This window comes from Condylostylus longicornis, unplaced genomic scaffold (assembly GCF_029603195.1).
Source record: "Condylostylus longicornis isolate FDR11 unplaced genomic scaffold, ASM2960319v2 ptg000001l, whole genome shotgun sequence".
NCBI lineage: Eukaryota > Metazoa > Arthropoda > Insecta > Diptera > Dolichopodidae > Condylostylus > Condylostylus longicornis.
Window position 1 is genome coordinate 2,625,220 of NW_026577970.1, and position 23,166 is coordinate 2,648,385.

The 23,166-nt window shown below is 25.4% G+C and overlaps 1 protein-coding gene across 1 annotated transcript; it reads right to left on the bottom strand.

Moving 5' to 3' along the window:
* Positions 1-6,197: 6,197 nt before the first annotated feature.
* On the bottom strand, positions 6,198-11,852 carry LOC129618943 (sensory neuron membrane protein 1-like). The gene is made up of 9 exons (XM_055533979.1): positions 11,844-11,852; positions 9,294-9,386; positions 8,986-9,143; positions 8,006-8,153; positions 7,532-7,789; positions 7,124-7,420; positions 6,803-7,009; positions 6,566-6,741; positions 6,198-6,495 (listed from the first exon to the last, which is right to left on the bottom strand). The coding sequence occupies exons 1-9, from the start codon at positions 11,850-11,852 to the stop codon at positions 6,198-6,200; spliced, it is 1,644 nt and encodes a 547-aa protein (XP_055389954.1).
* Positions 11,853-23,166: the final 11,314 nt, after the last annotated feature.

The following is a 23,166-nucleotide window of genomic DNA, read 5'->3' on the forward strand; positions in this document are numbered from 1 at the left end:
TCATCTTTTTCTTCTCTTTTTCCTTCACAAGTTTTCGAAAGGAACTTGTATTCATATTCTCCACTTATTTGATTTCGACACACGGCTACGTGATTACATATAATTATCAGAATCAAGGATGGAAAATATTAACAATATTCCAATAATATCATTATTCTTTCATTAATAATTTATTCATTAATAAATTTTCATTCAATAAAAAAATTACGATGATGAAAGATAATAATAATTACACTCAAAAATTCTCTTGAATCTTATAAAATGAAACCAATTTCTTTGCTACCCTCGTAAATATCTTATAATTATTTTCTAAATTATTTTTTTATTTATCGAGTGTTCTTGAAAATTGTGCTAAAGTTAAGGTTAATGACAATACAGAATATTATAAAAAAATTTCCCAAAACCAATCAAATAAATTTGCTCGCATTATAAAGAACAAAAATTTTAGTTTTCGAGTGTTATTCATTAAAAAAATGTTCTAGACTCTAGAGCAACCAAAATTTTTGAAACTTTATACGCATATATATAATAAAAGTAAAATACAATGGAATTTGTTCTTATGTATTGTAAAGTTAAAATGTGTAGTTATATGTATAACAAAGGAGAAAATATAGTTTTATAAAACATATTTTCTTTATTTTATCCGATGTTACACCCAATATTCGTATACCCCAGAATTCATTCGTATATAGCGTATAACAAGGCACTCATGTTCCTGAAACCGGGCGTATTATAAAAATCGGATTATGTGAAGTTCATTCTTAGTGCAAATAGATTATTCTAGCCCTTTTCTTTCGAAAAAAAATTTTTTTGTTACTTTCTCTGGCTTTCTTTAAACTATACTCATAAAAATAACCCTGTTGCAGTTAACTAGAAATGTTACAATCGTATATGTATCTGATTTATTAACTTATTTTAAAATTTGAAGCTGTGAATAAAATTAACAATGTTTTTGAAAAAAATTTAAATATATTTGAAACTTAGCATACCCAATACGACTAAAAAAGTAAATGGTTTTTTTTTATTTTTATTCTTACTGAAATTAATTCTTTTCTGGCACAGAAACCAATTTGCCATTAAGGAGTTAACCTTATTCTTCAATTTTGAAAAATTATTGAACTTCTTCACATACAAACAAATAAGAAATATTCAACGTAATAACTTGTAACTTGACTTATTCTCCTCAATTGAGACCTTGATAACTATGCTGAGTTATTTGAAGATTAGGTTGAACTGAAAAGCATCTTTTTTGAATGAGATGATAAAATAGAATCTTATGTAAATTTTATATACGTGTAAAGTTTTCTTCTATTTATTTGAAAATATCCAAATTTAGAAAATTCGTCGTGGATCAATTATAAGAGAAGAAGAAACAGAAAATGAAAGTAACTTCGAACATTCGTCTGGACATATTCTATTACATGGCATCGAGAATATTATCCAACTGTATACCCAAATTGCTTCATAAATTTTCTTGCGGCTCATGGAGTTTTTAATTTTTTTATTTTTGGTTCATTATTCAGTTTATGTTGGCCAGGTTCTCAAAACTAATTGAGATATACATACATTAGTAAACTTTTAACAGAATATATCAGCACAGATGAAACTCTATAAAGATACCAATATTTCAGACTACTTTTATACTACGTTATGTATAACTAAAATTTTTAACAATAAATTTTAAGTAAATGTAATAAATTGCTGCAGTTTTCGTTTCAATCGAACACAAACTAAATTAATTAATAAGAATTTTCTTATTTTTAAATAATATGTAAAGAATTTTCTGATTGGATCCGAATTTACTGAATTTAATAACTGCCTGAAATTATGCTTGGTAGTTTCTAACTATTGATAAAATTGGCATTCACTAATTTATTTTAACATAAATGAAATTCCATGAAAGTAATGTTTAAGTTAGATTATTAATTAAGCTTAAAATAAAATGAAAAAAAAGTTTGCATTGCAAAATAAAGTTCTTATTTTGGATTTGTGACTCCGAAGTAATTAATCTTTTAATTTCTGGAAAACTACTGGTTACAATTAAACTATACTTTGTAATAAGATCAATCTTTTTTTCATTGTTTGCAGAATTTTTAAACTTATTGTATAGCAGATTGTTGCACAGTCTCCCTCTAAAAATCAACAGATTAAATTAATCAAAATTGAAAAAGAATATTACGATTATAAGAAAAATTTTAATCTTTCGAATGCCTAATTGTTCAAATCTTTGTAACAATTTACAACAGTTTATACTTAAGTTTAAAGTTTTTGTATTGCCACTATTAATTTACTCAAAATATGTAAGAGTGCCACTTTCACGATGTCAGTTAACTTAGTACTAAATTATATTTCTTAATTAAACACCGAAAACTATTACTTTTAACTTGAAATCTAAATCCTAAAATTATTTATAAAAAAAACAAAACAGAAATTCTTAATTAATTTTAAAAACAATTTTTTTTACATTTCATACACTCTTCTTAATATTTCATTTAGAACACCCACTAATAATATTTTGAAATTACAAAATTCCATATATAAAATCCACTTATTTCGGTATTAACACTATATTTATTTCACGTACACTCCGTGATATTTCAAAATCAACTAAATCTTTTTCAATCTAAACGTCGATTTAAATAGATTTAATATATGAAAAAGTATCTTCTACTCATTATATAATATGTACAATAATAAATTTTATTATTTTCCTTCTAATTATTAATTTTAAATATTATAATAGCCCGCCATATACTTTTGGTTAACATTAAAAATATTCTGCATTCACAGAGTTTAAAAAATAAATTTGACTGTCTGCCTAACAAGATTTTAATCTACATACATATATAAAACTGTTGCACAAAGTTTTAACTGCTTTTTTATAAATATTGTAGTATAATATCAAATAATAAAAATGCCGGAGCTATGAATCATCATTTGAAATCGATGGTCCACACTGTTTGTTTGCTTCAGTTTGGATCGTAGTTAAACAAGTTGAAAACACGATTAAAACTCAATAAAACAAGTTCGAGTTGGGATTAAGTTCATAAGATTATGTGATCATTTTGCCAAATCTGATTCTAATGTAAACCAGTAAATTTAAGAGGCAGTAATTTCAGGAAAAGCAAGATTAACAATTTAAAGTCAAAGTTTTTTTAAAAATTTTAAAGAATTTAAACTAAAACGAGGTTTGTAAAATTCAAATTGATATTTTAATTTAGCAATTTCACTTTTGCTTAGCCTAGAAAATATTTATTAATAAGTTTTTAATCTTAACAAAATATAATTTCGACTTCAACTTTTAAGGGATATTTTTGCAAATATTAAATTTGATTAATTTAAAATTTCCAGAATTAAACAAAATTTTCCTAAATACTAAATTTGGCTGAGGAAATTCTGCTTTGCTTTCAAAAGTAATTTAAGCTTTTGTTCGTTTTAAGCTTAAAGCGCTTACATTTACGAAAATATTATGAACTTTGAAAAATACTCATGATTACTGCGTATAATTAAAAATATGACATGCAAACCTAATGTACCCAAAAAAAAATCGAAAACAACTTATGAAAGCGTACTAGCCAGTTCTAGTTTTATTTAAATGTGTCCAATTTGATTTTTAATATTCAATCGCATAGAATAAAATTTTCAGTTCATTCTTCTTCATTTCTCATGCATAATTTTTGTATTCAATCATTTTAACTTTTTATGCTAGATTTTATTTCGTCAAGAATGGAGAACAAAACATTCTAACTTACTGTATAAATTTTTGAATTTTAAAATGTAAAAAACTCTAAATATAAAGTTACTTATTTAAAAACTTAAGGCGTTTACCTAAATTTAAACTAGATTATATTATAGCTATTAGAGTCGTATTGCTGAACAAGTCAAGTTGACATGAGAACAAGTCAAATTGATTGCATTTTTAAGGATGTCTTTTTTTGCTTCTACTATAGCATAAAGAAAAATATGAAAACCGAATAAAAATTTAAGATGGAATATATACAAACATAAATTTTAATTCTAACTTATTTTGAACGGAAAACAAAATTATTAAATAGTCATGACATTGGGTATAAAAGTTTTATATTATATTTCCTTTTCAACAGGTGCAGCTATGCTTTCTTTCACAAGAATTAATACACACAATTGTTTTTTTTTTTTTTTTTTTTGCATTGACCTACAATATAAACTTGATACTTTAAGCAATTACTAAGGAAGTATTTATGGGAAATAAGAGGAGGAGTAAGAATATTGTATGCACATTTTTTTTTTAACTTAATCATTGATGATAGGTTTTCATTTTATAATATTATACAATAATTGAAAAAAAAAAAAATATTATAAACGTATAATTTTACGCACTTTAAATACACGAAATATTTTATGTGTGTGTATACAATTAATTCAATATTATGTTTTAAGTTTTATTATAATAATATAGAAAATGTTAAACATCAATTATTTAACTTGTATCCAGTAATGAACACGTATAACGGAACACATACACATACATTTACACATCTATATTATTAAAAAAAAATTCCCAATAATTTTTTAAGTTTCCCATTAATAATTACTTAAATATTTTAACAAAGTTTATTATTTATTTTTATGAATATTTAAGACGTATATACTTATACATATACATATGTATGTATATACATGCAGTAGAACTTCTACATGCAGTAGATTTTTTAAATTCGAACTTAAAATTTAAAGCACAGCACGAATAATCAATAGATTAATAAATTCTTTTGAATAATAACATTGTTGAATGTTTTTAATACTTCTCCCAAATGTATGCAATTCTGTTATGCATAAAATTAAAAAAATTTTCTATCACAACAATTTTACAATAGCATAAAGTTTTCTTGTTCGATGTAGCAAATTAATAGTTTTGATGATGATTGGAAAACAATTTTTTTTATGTACATATCATGTTTGGAAACTATTATAATGGCGGTAAGTCCTTACAAATTAAAAGAACAGTGTAAATTATAAAAATAATTTAAATAAATTTTATAGTGTTCCGAAATGTTTTCAATTCAACTTAAAACTTTCTAAACAAAAATTTCTCATTTTAATAAAAAATAAATAAAACAGTTTAGAAAATTTGATATTTTATTTTTTTTATTTTATTTGAATAAAATAATTAACATAAAACAAAGAATGTACTGATTAAATTGTGCACTTACGTTAATTACAAATTTAACCCCGAATATTATTTTTTTCTCATTATTATAATCATATTTTGATCTTATTAAACATTGAAATAAATTACATTGTAATTATGTTTTTACATATTTTTTTTTCTGGTAATATTATTCTACTAATTTATTAGTTTTTTCATAAATATAAGCGAATAATCGAATATTTTGTAGTTTATAGCATTTATACATTTAAAATAATCTTTATTGTTCATTAACATCGAATATTTTTAGAGAATTACCGAAAAAATGGATTGAAAAATTATTAACGAAGGATAAAATTTTAAAGTAACAAATAAAATTTTATTAAATAGGAATAGTAATATTTTGCTTTTTACCACTCTGGTCTGTGCTTCGAGAAAATTAATTAATAAAATTAAAAATGAATAAAATTGCTTAAATAAATAATGCAATGCAGTTAAATTTAAAGTTTATGTGTTCATAAGTCTAAATTTATGATATGCGATTTATTATAATAATTTGGATTATAAGACTTATTACACATTCATTTTTACAAAAGATCTGCAGTAAATTATTTCTGATTTCTTCTATATTGTTGTGGCGTAAAAAACCACGTTTTGAAAAATTTATTACTTAGCATATATTTGCACTTCACCATCTATATATAACTTAAATATATTATTGCACTAAATTAAATTTCATTTATTATTATCTTATTATAAAATTTAATGACTTACGTACATGTTTACTTGAAGCAAGTGTACAACAATAATTATCTGCATTTTATGTTTTTTAATTAAGAAAATTTGTTAATCATAAGAAATCATAAGCGTGAATAAGACAAGGTCAATTTCGAGTCAATTCATTTATGAAAGTTATAGAAAATATGAATGAAGTTTACATAAGTTTGTTGTCCTTTTGTATTCCAATACTGAGAACAATAAAATTTCTATGTCAAGCTTATACTACTAAGCTATGATATCATAAATTTACACATATACAATTAAAATTTTATACACTACATATTTAGTTTTAATATCGTTGATTGCCATCTTCAGTATCGAAACTCAAATTTGCATTAAGATGATTATTTTCATTTTTTGTATTATTTTTTTCACTATTGCTGCTGACATGATTATCAGTTTTTTCAGTTAATGCCGGTGATACTGTGTTTTTGCTAACATTATTCTTATCATTTTGTGTTACTGTAGTATTCGTTATTTTGACAGATCCTGAATTTATTTGAGTATGCATATATAAAGCACCAGCGCATCCCAATGATCCAATTATAATTGATAACCACCTAGTAACTTGGTTAAAAGTTTTACCACTAAAACAAAATTTTAAAAATTAAATTCAAAGTATAAATAAAAAATGGTCACATAAAATTTCTTCCTCACATAAAAATTGGACGAACCATATTCACATAAGTTTTATTAACTGCAACTCCTTCCTCAACCCAAAATAACGGCATCACCATTTTTCTTACATTTGCTAATGGTTCTACTTCTTTAACTGGTTCTTGATCTAAATTAAACTGAATTCGTTTTACTGCTTTAAATGGCATTCCAGATACCTTTATAAATTTAATAAATCTTTTATTATTTTTGCAAGTTCAACAATTATATAGCAAATACCCTTTCCAAATCAACAATATTTAAATGTTTTTCATCCTTTGGAGAAAGTCCTTCTACATTCTCGAAAAGATGGTCATCTCCATTTAAAAAGTGTGGCATGGATGCTATTAATGGAGCATTTTCGAGGCATGGTGCCAAATTCATTGTACCTTTAAGTGGGCATATATCAGGTGGTTCCTCACAAAAGCAATGATTTTCTGGTTCATTCTAGAATAAATTTTATATTAAAAATAAAAATAACATCCTGTCAAATTTTCATGATATTAAAAAACATTTTTTATTAATTACTATGAAATACGTTATTTCGATATACAAACATACCTTTACATCTCCCAAATCTAATGTATATCTTGATGCTGGTAAACCCGCATATTTAGATTTTCCTTTATAAACAGCACCAAGAGAACGACACAAATCTGGTGTTACACCCCACACACCTTGTTCTGGTGTCATAAATGGTGGAAATACTGTTGTATCAGTACCGTGAAATCTATTACAATGCTCTCCATCCCATGCATCAAATTCTGTTTCATCATTAAATTTAATAACTTTTCCCAATTTATGAATATTTTTTATACCGCGACAAACAGTAAACCGGCCAGCACTTGAATGATTTAACTGAACAAAATCATAAAAATATTATAATGTTGGCATCATTATAATGAAAAGAACATTTTAACTTAATACAATACAATTATAAAGTATTAAAAAGTGTTAAAATTAACTTACAAATGATAAGAATGAAAATAGAAATGTAGTTTTATCATATGGCACAATATTTTTAGCAACACCACCATGTAAAGCACTACAAATTGCTTTTGCATTAAAACTATCAGTAGCACAGTCAATTGGAATACCACGAAAAAATAAATCCATAAATTTTCCAGTATAAGTTGCATTGAAGTTGTCGTAAAATAATTCTTTCAAACCTTCAGCCACTAAAGCTATCATTGGAGGCCTTGTTTTTTTCACATAAAGAGCAATCATCTTAAATTAGAAGCGTTAGTAAAATATTTTGAACATTTTATTAACAAATTACATGAAGATATGCAATAAAACTAATAAGAAATAGTAGCATGTTTTCAGGAGCAATAATGTATTTAAAATTTTTTATTGTAATAATTTTTTATAGGATTGTTTTTACTATTACTTATAAATACAAGAATGCAATAAATAAGACATTAAAAAAGACATTATTTATACTTCTACTAAAGGATGTGCCATTGTAATCATTTCTTCCCCCGTCAATCCATTTGACAAATCCGGCCTGAATATCCATGTATTCCTCATATCAAATGTAATAGTGTCTTCCACTTCATCATCTTCTTGATTAATTTTATCTTTCCATTCACTAAAAATGAAATTTTGTTAAAAAGCAACAATAAATGTATGAGAAAATCGTGGTGAAATTAGAAAGGATAAGCAAATTACTGAACTGATAAAAATTTGAACTGATAGAAATTTCTTAAATTAAACTACTATACCTTTAATAAAACTTTAATACTCGTAACTACATAATGTATATATTTATTTAATTATATAATAATTTCAATAATTTTGATTTCCTATATGGTTGTTTTCAAAATTATTGTTTCGACCTCAAAATAACTAAAAATTTTTAACGGCGACAACAAAGAAATTTTTTAAAAATTTTGTAAATATACCTCAGTCCCGTTTTTGAGTAATTGTGAGAACTATAATATGAACTAATATTTTCTTAGTTTTCTTGGTATATTCTTTGGAAATGTCGTTTCATGATTGTAAAATTTTGAAAGCATTCTTGCCTAAATATAAAACAAAAAAGGGTCTTACACGCAGGACTTATTTAACAAATTATGATGAGGACATTGGAGGAGGCAATCAGCATATTGGAGGAGACAATCAGCAATATCTTAAAGAGGACTTCAAAACTAATTAGGGAATGTCCTATTTTTGCTAAAATAAAATTGATTAATTTTATTTTCTTTTCGAACGAAAACCGCGAATTCAATTGGATACAGGTCCATAGCTACTACCCTATTCAAGCGAAGTTGCCTATATAATCTACATATATGAATCACACACTGTTATTTTCAGCGTTGCAAATTCCAAATAAAATTTTCCCAATTTGTTCATCTTTGATGACAATTAAATGAAATATGCATTTCTAATAAAATAATGAACAACATACATGTAAAACTTACTCAAAATAATATGGTCCAATTTCCTGAAGTTTAGGTTTACCACCATTTGAAAACTCTTCTGGATTTGTAATATTAAATACATAAATATGAAAATGTAGTGGAAATGGTATTGCATTATAAATATCGCGAGCCTCATTGCCAGGTTTCAAACGTGTTTGCTAAATATATGTTAATAAACCAAAATTTATAAAACATAATTTTGACATTAAGTATTGAAAAAATAATTATTCAAATATAAAATTCAGTTTTTCCCTTCGTATGTAGGTATAAATTCTTTTCTTTTAAATTATATTCATCAAAATACTTACAAATCGTATCAATAAATTTATAACCTGTGGTATTATAAAAAATCCGAAAATAATTCCATATGCAAAAGCAACTCCACATATAATAGCAATTTTCTTATAATTTAAATTTTTAAAATTCATTTTTATAATTTTCATAACACACTCCTATTGACCTGTAGTCCATATATAATAAAATTACACTACTGTTAATTCAATTTTTCCAATTTCTCAAATAAAATTTGCAATAATTTTCAATTGGATGCTTCACAATTTTGTTCAATAAGTACAATTCAATTAATTGTAAAGCTTTCCAACTTATTAATTAATAACAATGTTAACTTATTCAATAAAAATTTACTTATAATATCACATATAATTAAATATCTTATTATATATATAGAAAGCAGAAATTATTTTTCTTGAGTTGATTAATTTTCACATCATAAAACATGCAATTTAATTGAAAAATTTGCAATTTTAATAAATTTACAAAATGTAAGAAAAGTAAATATTTAATTATTGATTTTGGAACGTCCATTTAATTAAAGATTTTATTCAATTTCTTACTGATAATTAAATATTTTAATTAACACTTTAAATTTAAAAAAACCTAAATACAATTGAAGTTTAGTTTTTTTATGACTCGAAATTTTTCCATGATTTTTTTAAAGTCAAAACATTTGCAATCTGTTTTACATTTTATTTCAAAAAAATAATCAAAAATCATCCAGAAAGGGGATTGCGGATTTAATGGACACAATTCTTAAGATTAAACACTATATTAATTTGATTTAATTTTCAACAAAAAGAATACTTTCTTATTAAGTTGAAATTTTATTACTGACGTTCTGTTCGTCTACACGTCTGCTTGTCTATTTGTCGGTGTATTTCAGTTTGACTAAACTTTCGATTGATTGCCTTTACGAGTATGCCACGTCTCTAAATTTTTATTATACGACCCAATTTTTTTGTTTTAAATTTTTAACAAAATAACCAACAGATTGTCATTGAATTTTATATTTCAACGTCGGGTGTTAAAATAGTTAATTAAAAATATTTTTCGGAACATCTCGTTCCAAAAACCATAAATCACTATAATCGAGTGCTACATATTTAAATGCACATATTATGTACACATACGGAAATAATCGACGAAGTTCCTTGAAATTTAATAAATAATAGTTATGTGTATATATTTAATTTGACAATCAGGTTAACTAGCAATTTATTCAGAACAATTGAACTTTTTAATTGAATAGACCGAAAATAAGTCTACTAAAAACCAAATTTACGTTCTGGAGGTGTAAATTAACTTGGAACTATCAATATATACATAGCTTTTATGTTCCAATATTCAATAATGTATTGAATAAAAAAAAAACATAATTTATTTCAAATACTTAGAGACAATATTTTACTTGCTAATCTCACGAACGCGTTTAATGTAAGAACATACTGATTTCATCGTCCACATTGTATTCAATAACTAACATTCAACTTTTGATATAAATTTATCTTATTAAAAAAAATTACACCATCTGTAGTAACTTTTTAAAGGAGCTATTAAAGTTCTCTTTGACTGAGTGGTTTAAATTATATTTAATGTTATTTACTATAAACCACAAACTATTTAACCAGTAACACTTATATGTGCTATATATACACACAAATACTATTTTATATTCGAATTTAAAAGATTACAATACCTAAAATTTAAATTTATTCACAGATCCAAATATCATAATATCTAAGAATTAAATTCTCGCATGATACTAAGCAGTTATTCATATAGTTAGGGCCATGACAGGTTTATTGGGTTATATATTTATACTTTCTAATTCCATATAAAAAAAATCTGATGTGGTCAGCACATAACCGACCGCATTGTGTATTGTCTAGTTAAATAAAAGTGTTACAGAATATTATAAAAATGTCTGTTAAATACTTCTTTCCAATTTTTAGGACATTAGTAAGCTTATAGTTAACATACTTAGAAAAATGTAAATTTGGCTCTTAGTAGAGTTTCGCTTTGTGCTACCCGAATTCCCTGAAATGCTCGCCAGTTAGTTTCGGTAACAACCAGAACTCAAATATCAAATTTCAAGAAATTCCATTAATTTGTTCTGTGGATATGGTGAAAACTGTAAAATCGACCCGCAAATCAGTTCTCGAGCCCTGATCTTTCCAAAAAAGTTATATGTTCATTGCTTTAATATGAGGAATTCATATATTAAATTTCAATGAAATCGGTTGATTATTTCTCTTTATATGCACAAAAATGTATATTTGGCCCGTAGTAAATGTCTAGTTGCCGATGCCTGATTTCTTCCAAAACATACGAATTTTTGCGGACGGTCGAGTTGAGCTTATATATAAAATTTCAAGTAAATCGGTCGAATATTTTCTTCAAAATGTTCAAAAATGTTTGTATAATTTAAAAAATAAACTCTAACTTCTGCAAATAAAGTTTCTATTGGCGAAAATTTACAAATAAAAATTTTCAATTGGTAAACAAAAGTTTAATTTTGCTCACAATCAGAGAAGTTGTTCAAAAAAATTAACAAAAATTACTTTATCCATTATGTGAATGAAAACTATCTTATTTTTTAACTCAGTTAGGTTATTATTTTGCGCTTGATATAAATTTAAAGGTATGCAGTAAAATAATGTTTAAAAAAAATATTTAATTTATCTAATGATGTTTTATAATATTTGAAAATCAATCATGTCAATATTCCAATTAATCTCTAAAAATTTTAAAAATATCATTTTCAATTAACATAATACAAATAATTTGTTTAATACTATGTGACTACACATGAAAAACTTTAAACGCAAAGTGTTTCTTATTTTTATAATATGGAAAACTATAGCAAGTCCACACTTTACTTATCGGATCGATTCTTTACAATATTTTTATACCCGTACGAACGTATGTTCGATGGGTATACTACTTTTGCTTTACCGTTTGTAACACTAAGAAATAACGGTCCTAGATAGAGACTCAAGTGTATGTTTTTTGATCAGCGTCGAATTCTGAGTTGATTTAGCATTGTCTGTCCGTCCGTGCGTCCGTTCGTCCCAACGATAACTCAAAAACCAATAGAGCTAAGTTCACCAAATTTTAACAAATGAATTTATTGTAGTAAGTGTCAGAACCCTATTTAAATTGGACATGATCTGGTAGCTGCCATACAACTTCAATAGTAGTTTGGCACACACAGGATTTTCTACTGAAATTTTGCATAAATTAATATGGTAATACGGCAACTTAAAGTCATAGTCTGTCCCATAGTCAGTTATGGCATCTTTATTTGCACATAGGATAACAAATTCGTACGGGTATCAAAGAGTTGACATGGTCAACTCTATTTTTTTCGTTTAATTTATGGTTGACATTATTTCAACGCAATATAATTAGAAATATAATTCAGTAATCCATCGCGTGGAGTCACCTCGAAATACAAGAATTCAATATAAACGTCACATGTTTTTAGCACATTTCCAAAAAATTTTTGAAAAAAAGTGCTTATTAGTTTCACTCTGTCTGTCCGCCCGTCCATCCCTCCGTGGACACTTTTTTGTTTACAAAACTTTTGAAGATAGAAAGCTGAAATTTAATACGTACATAGATCTTTACGAGAAACTTATTTCCGTAGAACAAAATTTTTACCTATCTCCCCCCTCTAGAAGTTATACAGCCCAAAATTCCTAAAAATGGCCTTTTTTAAATATTTGTTTCAATGAAGCCATAAGCATTTTTGAAATTTTGCAAACGTGGAAAGGCACCGGCTTGCTTCCTCTAGCGCAGTATACTATAGATAGACTTTAGAAAAACAAAATGGCCGTTCAAATTTACGGTTATCTAAAGTCCTTTTTTTCCACATTTTTGATGTCGTTTTTCTTCCAGCCCCCGGCCTTAGAAGCTTGAAATTTGAGAGGCTTTTAGACATTAACAAATTGTTCATTTCGTTAGAAGAAAATTTTTTTCCATCTCCACCCCCTCTCAAGTTATCGCCACTTAAAATTTGTAAAATTTGAATTTTTCACGCTTTATATTTGTGAAACCGCAAGCTTTTTTAAATTGACATGACATTAAAAATTATAATTATTTTTCTTAACTCACACAATTAAACCTTAAAATCGAGCATTATGTTAACCCGTCTTTATATTAATTTTTGCTTTATTTCAAAGACTGCATAAATCGTTCATCCTAAATATATGCAATCCTAAAAGTGGTGTTGTATATGAATGAAAATAATTTTAATACTGTGATAGTTAAACATACACTGCATTTAAAAGAATAATTTTCACTTGTTGAAGGGAAAAGTGCTACAAAACAAACCATTGGTTTGACCCAACTTTATTTATTTATTAAAAAACCCACATTTCCAGTTTTAATTTCTCTTATATAAAATTTAGCTATACATTTCGGTTTGAGTCATTTCTCCTAAAATCGTAAAATTTACGACTAACCATCGTACGGCCCAAAAAATTATTTTAAATAAACGATAACTAATTGAAAAAATTAAAAATTTTTTGCAAAAAAAATTCGTTAATGTTTGTGTTCTGAATTTTTGTAAATAATTAAAGGATGATTAATTTTTAAGTATAATTCCAAGAAAAAATACCTAAAGTGGTCACAAACCATTTTGAAGACCATATTTATGCTTTGTAAATGAAATAGCTCATAACATTTGTGCTCAAAGTGGAAACAATTTTTATCTTTATGCAACATAAGTACATATTTTAACCCCTCTTATAGTAAAGCGCGCTAAAACTATTTCAATTATGCGGATAAAATAAATCTAAAAGGAATTTTATATTATAGCAACTTTGTTTATAATCAAATTTGATATGTGAATGTTGTAATAAAGGTATAATAACTCCTTTGACGATAGCCCTTTCTCGTTTCCCAAAATAAAATGTAGTTGAATAACAAATGTTTTGATATACACTAGTTTATCGGCATTCAAATTGACAAATAAGAAACAAATTAAATAATAAACATTTTGAATTTGACTAAAAAATATATAAGAAATTATTGTAGCCCATTCAGAAATTTATTTTTATTCTAACAAGATAACCGCTTAAAAGTAAAACTAATTCCAAAACAGTATATTTATGAAACTGTTTTCAATTTTATTCAAATTAAAAAGCGCTAGGAAATAAATTTATGTCAAAATTAGATATAAAGTATGGTTCTCGTGATTACGAGTATAGTTTGCGTCGATTTGTGTTGGATATTATAAAATATATACTCCTTTTCAAAATTTTAACATTATCTCAGTATATTCTGCACTTCATATATACATATGTATATACTCGTAATATATCTTATATGTGTGGTTTCGTTTGTTCTAGCCTGTTAAATTTTTTTTTTAAATTATTTCAGAAAATTATTATTATTTAATTTAAATGTACCCAAAATTTTTTCAGTAATTGATTAAGTATTAAACATTTTTTTTTAAATTTCACAATTTTTAATCTGAAAAATTATACTTTTCACTAAATAATGATCACTTTTGTAACTTATGTAAAAAATTTTAATGATAAAACTTAAAAACCCTAAACAATTGATTTGAAGCAATTGATTAAATTAAATTTTATAAAATAATAAAAAAATGCTCTTCATATCGGAAAAGTTTTTCATTTGTGAGCTTTATTAATTTTTAATAATCTTATTCAAGAAAAACACAAACTTTCTTTTATTATGTAAATTTAATCCGACTTGCACTTATGATGCCATAATCTTCTTTTATATGAAACAGATTGATTTTCTTTTTATTAAAACAATAGGAAAAAACTCATCTCTTTTATTATAAAGTTTTCCCTTTTCCTTTTTTTTTTTAATTTTATTCAATATATGCACTTCTATTCACTCTTGTAGTCCATTAAAGCGTTTTGAAGGTTTTATTAAAACTAGTAGTAAAGGCAACTTTTATTTTATATTTTATTTGAAAATAACTTGAGAATTTAATTGCAAAAAATTAATATTCTTTTTATTCATGTAAACGTCATGTATGTCTATGTATTTATAACTATATATCAATACGAATTAAATACATATAATTAAAAATAATAATTCTAAATATGAAGGAATAAATACTCTTACATATTATAAAGAATCTTATGGAATATTTTAATTGGAAAATTAATAAATAATAAAAAAGATTTAATTACGACGACACTTTAAACCCATAATATCATAAGGTATACATTTTTATTTTAAATAACAATATTACAATTGTAAGATTTTGTAATAATTTAAGCTATCATTCATATACATTATAATACGCTATTATTCGCCAATCACCACAATGCAAGCTCTATGTTGGGATTTATTAAGCGCTGGTCAAGGGAGTTTAAGGAACACTACAATTTAAAGTCCCTATATTTCTCTCTGGTTCGTCCCAATCTTGAGTACGCCTAACAAGTTTGGTCACCTTTTTACAATATTCATATTTGAATATTGTAAAAAGGTAATTGAGTCGGTTCAGAAGATTTTTTTGCGATTTGCGCTTCGTCACCTTCCTTGGGAGGATCCTATTTTTCTTCCTCCTTATGAGCACAGGCTCAAATTGATTGACTTATCCACTTTAAGTGAAAGACATGACGCCGCGGACGCCGGATATTCATTTTTCAACTTATGAAATCTGATTTTATCTCTCCCGATATTTTCAATAAGATCGCCATCAATTCTAATATTAGGTCTCGTTCTCCTGAGTTTTTTGTAGTTCCGTTTCATAGAACTTTATTATTCCCATTAATTATGGGAAAAACGAACTGTCAGTAGAATGTTGAACCTGTGTAACAAATTCAAGAACATACTTGATTTCAATTTAACTAAGGACTCTGTAAGAAACACTTATTTTCTTGTAGATAATTCATCCTTTTTCTAGACGATTCTAACTTAATTAATAATAATACATGTATTGTAATGTTAGAATATCTATAATCCTTTGTATTGGATTTAATATAGATTTTAGTTTTCTGTAAGTAGAAATATGTAAATTGATATATATATTATATTGTAATATGTTTGACCTAAGCGTGTAAATAAAAATAAAATGAAATAAATAAAGGTATAAAGAAAATATTCGGGTTACATAAGCATCGTCAGCAATAGATTGCGAACTACACGATTATGGTACGCTTACAATGGCAATAAATTATTCTTAAAAAATATCTTAAAAAATATTGTCATTTTGACTATTTTGAATTAAATTAAAATTCACCAATTTTTAATATGGGTTAATCTATAAATGATTGGCTATTTTTTTAACATCATTCTCTCTAAAATACTACCATAATAATTATTCATTAGAATTATTTTAATAAGAACCGATTGAAAATATTAAATAATCCGTTTACCAGTCTGTATAATTGATTAAATAATATGTGCATTCTTAATAAAGTGAGAAATTGTACGCACTTCTCGCGCCAATGATATATTCTTAAAATAGCCTATGTCTATAAAATAATATTTTAGATCTTCGAGAATTCAATTCTAATTAAAAATTTATTTATAATTTTTTTTTTTAATATTTTCAATCTTGTATAATTAAAATTTATATTTTTTGATTAAGTCAAATCTAATATTATTCTTGTCATAATTTCAAAAGGGATTGTGTTGAAAAATATCATCTAGCTCTTCCGTTTTATTTTCTTCGAATCGAAACCTCTCTGCGTCACATACTGTGAATTTCATGAGAAGAAAACATCAACTAATATGCACTCAACGGAAATAATTCTAAATTAAATTCAAAACAAAAGTGTTGTTCAAAATTCAGAAACAGTTGTCCTATACTCAATTCATTTACCTTCTTCTAAGTATGTTTTAATTGTATTCGAAACGAAATGAAAACTATTTATTTTGTTCTCTTTCTTGAGTCTTCATAATTAAATATCATTTCTAAATGAATTTTTAAGAGCATTATTTCATTATTTTTTCTATTTTAAGACAGAATTTTGTTTTTGCTACACATATGTACATATACATAAATTCTATTAATTTTTAAATACATACTAAATAATTTTTCCGATGCCTATATAATCCTTTCTTTATTATATACATATATTTCTTTTTTCGTTTTAAACTGTCATATTCAAAATCAAGGTGCAATATTAAAATATTTAAGTAATTCAAGATAATAATATTTTTTAAGGAAATACAAATTCATATACATATTTATAAATATTTACGCAATAAATAAGAGAGCTTTTGTACCTTGACAGGAATTTCAATGTCATGGTTTACCATATGTAGGAAAAGAAATGTTGAATTTCATTAGTGGACATTCTTTTCATAAAAACATGACAATTTAACAATTTAAAAAAAAAAACTGCAATTCAATTGTTTTTTTAAAAAGTTGAAAAAAAAACACGCACATTTATAATATGAACATAAACACAAGTAAATATGGTAGATATTTAAGCTGAGTCATCAAAACAATCTTAAAAAATTTTAAAACTCTTTGATTTTTTATAATATTGTCCCATACAAAAAAAACTAATCATTATAATGAAAAATAAAAAAAAAACCATTATATCTAGGTATACTGGATTTTTTGTAACATCACTCTACTATACGGCTAGAAAAACTGAGAGTTAATTAATTTATATCATGATCAAAAAGAAAAACACGAGCCATCAACATCCTCAATTAATTTAATGAAAAATTACTTTATAACCGCAAGCATACAAAATTTTAGACAAATCTGTAACATAGAAATTTATTATTTTATTTGATTTTTTAAATCTTCTTGCAATTATTTAAAATTATAAAATTTTATAAGACTGTTAACAAGTTTCTTATAATAAAATTTATAGTAGTATTTTACAATGTTTCAGTATCAACACTTCAAAAGGAATGCAGTAATTTAAAATTTCGTAAAATATTAATTTGAAGTTTTAACTAAAAAAATATTTCATTATAATTAGAGAATGATTTTAACATAAATATGTTAAGCTATAAAAGGGAGCTCAACTCACCGGTTTAGTTCAATTCTGTACAATTCTTAAGTTTCACTTGTTTGCTCCTACCACATATACGAAATTCTGGATTCACGAAGTTCATAAATAGGAAAACTATGAAGGCTTTAATCTCTCTATTTAAATCTTCTTAAGTATTTATTTTTTAAGGCAATTAATTCACAATTTTATTTTTATCAACCCAAAATAATAAATATATAAGAAAACTTTTCTTTGCCATATAGGCAAATTCAAAAAAAAAAAAACTTTCTAATTAAATAAAAAAAATTTTAATTCATAGTTATTACCAAATCAAATTAATGACATTTAAATAAATAAATTTGTAATTTTTTTCATTTTTAACATTTTGTCATTTTATAAAAAAATTATCTTATATTAAATGCAAGTTTAAAATTAAAACTTTATTCAAATTTTTGTCCAATACATACATGCATATTTACATCCTGAATACATATGTACATATGTATGTATATCCTTCAAGGCTGGAGGAAAAGATTTACCATTTCTTGACAATTGTATAAGGAACTGACTAAAATTTTGATATTGCGACAACAGATGATTTACAAATTTTGCGACTAAGAAAAAATTTTGTCATTAAATTACAAATTTTTTTATTGTGTGTGCACGCGTGTATCTCAAGTTTGGCTGAACCAATTAGGACGAAATTTTATATGTAAGTTTATTTCGACTATGGCACGGATTGATCAAATTTTGCCTAGGGAACTGCACTTTTTAGCCTTTGGACTTGTTTTATATTTTTGATCAATATGAAAAAAATATTCAACAAATTTACTTGAAATTTGACGAGGGCTGTCCAGAATTAAGTAGCCTAACCAAGAAAACACAAAAATTTTGAAAAAAAATAAGCCTGGCAGAAAGCCCTATCTTTTTAAGGATTAACTGTCACACTTTTATTTTTTTTTTTTTCTTTTCAGATTACCGACTATTAATAGTGAAGCTTTTCAGTAAATTTTTAATATGGATAAAATTGGTCATCGTTATGTCATTCAATATTTTTATTTGAAAGATCTTAGTCCAGCCGGTAGTTTAAACAAACCAAGAAAAATAAACAATAAATGTTAATAAGTTTAAAAACTTATATATAGAAAAAATTACGGTAAGCTAGTCACCTACCTAGTTTAAAAAAACTCTATGACGCCGCAATGAAATTGGCGTATGACTACCTCTGATGTCATACAGTAGTCCTATGCTCCTCCTAGTAGTGAAAAAAGGGAGAAAAATAATATTGTAAAAGAAAAAGCTGAAAGTTTAATTCCAGGCATTAATTTTATAACTGATCCTGTATTCTGCATGATAGAGTTACAAAAAGTGATTTGTTATACCCCGCGTGGAATGTTTGTTGCATATTGTGCATTGCTTTAAAAGCGAAGGAAAGGCGGGTGAGGGCGAACTTTTGGAAACTGCTTAGGGTATTGAACAACGGATTTGCGTACGCATAATAACAAATTATTAAACCTCTTTTCGCTGGAATTTTGCATAATGTATGAACAATTCCTTCTATGTTTTAACAAATTAAAAAGCGTAAAGATCACAGATTCACAAGCGTAAAGAAATTTTTAAAAATTTCTTCTGCTCTATTAAACAACTATTCAAAGGCAATAATCATATAGTTTCTTTTAAAGTATTTGAAATTTCTACAAGGACAAATTATGAAAGTTTTTGATTTTTCATTTAATAATTTTAATGATAAAAACCACTTTTTTATATGTACAAAAACCTTCACTCGTGAAGGAATTTTAAAATATTTTCCAATGAATTTTTGTACCACCAATTCAATATTTCCTTATTTTTTTATGATTCGATAAACTCAATATTTTTTTTTTATCTTCAATAATAAATTATTCAAACATGAATTTTTAAATTACAAAAAAAGCATTAAATAAATATTAAATAAAATATTATAAAATTTTTCTATAATTTTAAATTTTATTTAATTTTATTAAATTATGACTAGCATTTACTTTCACAAAATTCAAAAGAACGCTTTTATTTTCTAAAAATTGAAAGTATTGAATCATTCCTTAGCAATAAGTAAAAATAATTATACTTTGAAAAGATCGTATACAAAAGACACATACGGTGCATGTGTACAATAATACAAATATGCATATAGTTTTTTTATAACTTACCTGAAAACATTAAACTAAATATTAAAAAAATACAGTGCTGAGTAACGCATAGGCCACGACACTTATGCACAGTAATTTTAAATTTTAATTCGATACCTAACCAAATTTCTGAATGACTTCATTGAGAGCTAATAACTATAGTGCCAACATACTTGCATGTAACCCTATCCTCTTTTAGTCGAGGAGTCTACAAACACTAAAAATTAAGTTACATATTAAATTACTTTTATTGATTTCAGATAACCTAGTCTAAGAAGAAGTTCTTGAGGGTCAACGTATGAGAGCGGTAAGTAATATATAGAATATGAAACAAGATCACATCATCTGTAGTACTATTGAAAATTTTATTTAAATTCTAACTATAATAAAACTTTATTTAAATGCGGAAATAAAATAAAGTAAAACTTTATCATTTATTTTCAAACTATACCTTTCAACTTTTTCTACTTTAAAATTTCTAATACTTTGATCTAGCTTGAAGCTGCAAGAATTGGCCACGTATTCATTGTGCTGTATTTTTAGTAATTCTACAACGAGTTGTTAATCTAGTAAACTTGATTTAAAATTTTTATAAATATTTTGAATTTAATCAATACCTTTAACAACTAATAAATAAGCGGATCTGAAACTAAAATCAGTGAGTTATTGACTTTTTCGTTTTAAATACCTCTGTCTTATTCTTTTTAAAACACCGCGTAATTTTTCACAACTTTTACATTATTTTTAATAAAATTAATTATAGAAAAAATTATTTAATAACATGAAATTTTAACAAAATTTAACGAGAAATAATCACATATAATAACAAATTATAAATAAAAATAATTAAAACCACAATGAAAACCTAAAAAGAGATAACCTAAAAGCAAATTTAATTATAAAATTAACATTTTACACACTTGTATGCTATATATATATATACATTATATACCTTCGAAAAAAAATTACCGGAACAGAGTAAAAAAAATTTCCTATAATATTTTTAATTTCCATTTCATTCATTATGCACACAAATAAGTTTAAATAAATTCTACAAGTCATTGAAATCATCACTGAAATTATTAATCCTGATGATAGCATCTATGGAATATACCAGTAAACTATACTATTGCTATCGCCGCTATAATAACATTAGCATTATAACAAACGCATTTCGTGAAAAATTCCAGAAGGAGAAATATCTATAAAACCATTGTAATTTTAAATAATGCCCATCAGTATAATTTATACCAAGTAAGAAACGCACTTCGCAATTTAGAATTCAACAAAAATAAACTTATTTTCTAAAATAATAAATGTGTAAAATTGTAATTAATTAGTGCACTAACTACATTTAATAATATATAAGAAATTAAAATTATATTTTTATATTTTAACAAGATAATGAGCTCAATTGTGGTTAGTATGAAAAATATTTCAAAATTGTGTTAAAATATTATTAATAAACTAAAATTAATTTTATTTAGCTCCAATTCGTTATTCTAACATTATTATGTTTGACGATCCATGCATCGCCATCCTCAGTAATTGAAACAACAAGAAAAAAACGAAGTTTATTTGGTGGATTTGGATTTCCTCCTGCACCAGGACCATTTTTTGGATTTCCTCCACCATTTTTCCCGCCGGCACCATTTTTACCTGGCCCGTTTCCTGGACCGTTTCCTGGACCATTTGGAGGGCCATTTGGTGCGCCATTTGGTGCACCGTTTGGTGCACCATTTGGTTATCCACTAGCAGCACCACCCTTTATATGCCCTGCTCCATATCCTTATCCTCCACCACCACCACCACCAGTATATCATCCAACAACAGATACTAGTCAAAGCACTCAATCTAATGGTATATTACAAACATTATTTGGTAAATCAATGTCAGCACCTGTTCATCCACATCCAGTACCACCACCTCCACCACCACCGCCACCATCTTGTATACCATTACCATATCCTGTACCATTGCCAGTCCCATTGCCAGTAAAAGTAAATACTTTATGTTTTAATATTTTTGAAAAATGAATAATTTTTTTAAAAATTTTTTAAAAGGTTCCTGTCACAGTTGAGAAACCAGTACATATCATTAAGACAATTACAGTACCTTATGAAGATCATCATCATCATCATCATGTTCAACATAATGAGCCAGACAATGATATTGATCATGAAGTAGAACTGGAGCCTACATGGAATCTACATGGAATTCATTAGTGTTACATACGAGTATAAGCAAATATATTTATTTTTATTTCATTGATTAATTTATTTTTGAAAATTACATTGAAATTTGTTTTCATAAATAATTCCAAAATATTATTATATATTGGATTTTAATTTTAATATTATATTTATTGCATTAGTAGAAAATAAATTAAGTACAATTTAATTAAGAATCCGCTAAGTTTCATAAAAATACTAGTATCTTATTGCTTTAGTTGTAAATTTTGCAAGTGTTTATAATTTAGAATATTCTTAATTATTTTTAGTATAAATTACATTTTTTTACAGTTAACAATTAAAATTTATATTTATTATTGTGAATAGCAAAGCCAATATCAAATAAGTTTTTATTTTATTTCTAATAAAACTTTCTTGATTTGAAAAACTTTTATTTTAAAAGATCTTGAAAATCGCATTCAAGGTTATACTGTCTATACAGTAGTTAAAATTCAAAAGTGTCACGGCTTTAAAAAGTGAAAAAAAAGGGAAAATTAAAAACTTATTCTATTATGTAAATTTTTATTTATTTATATAAAA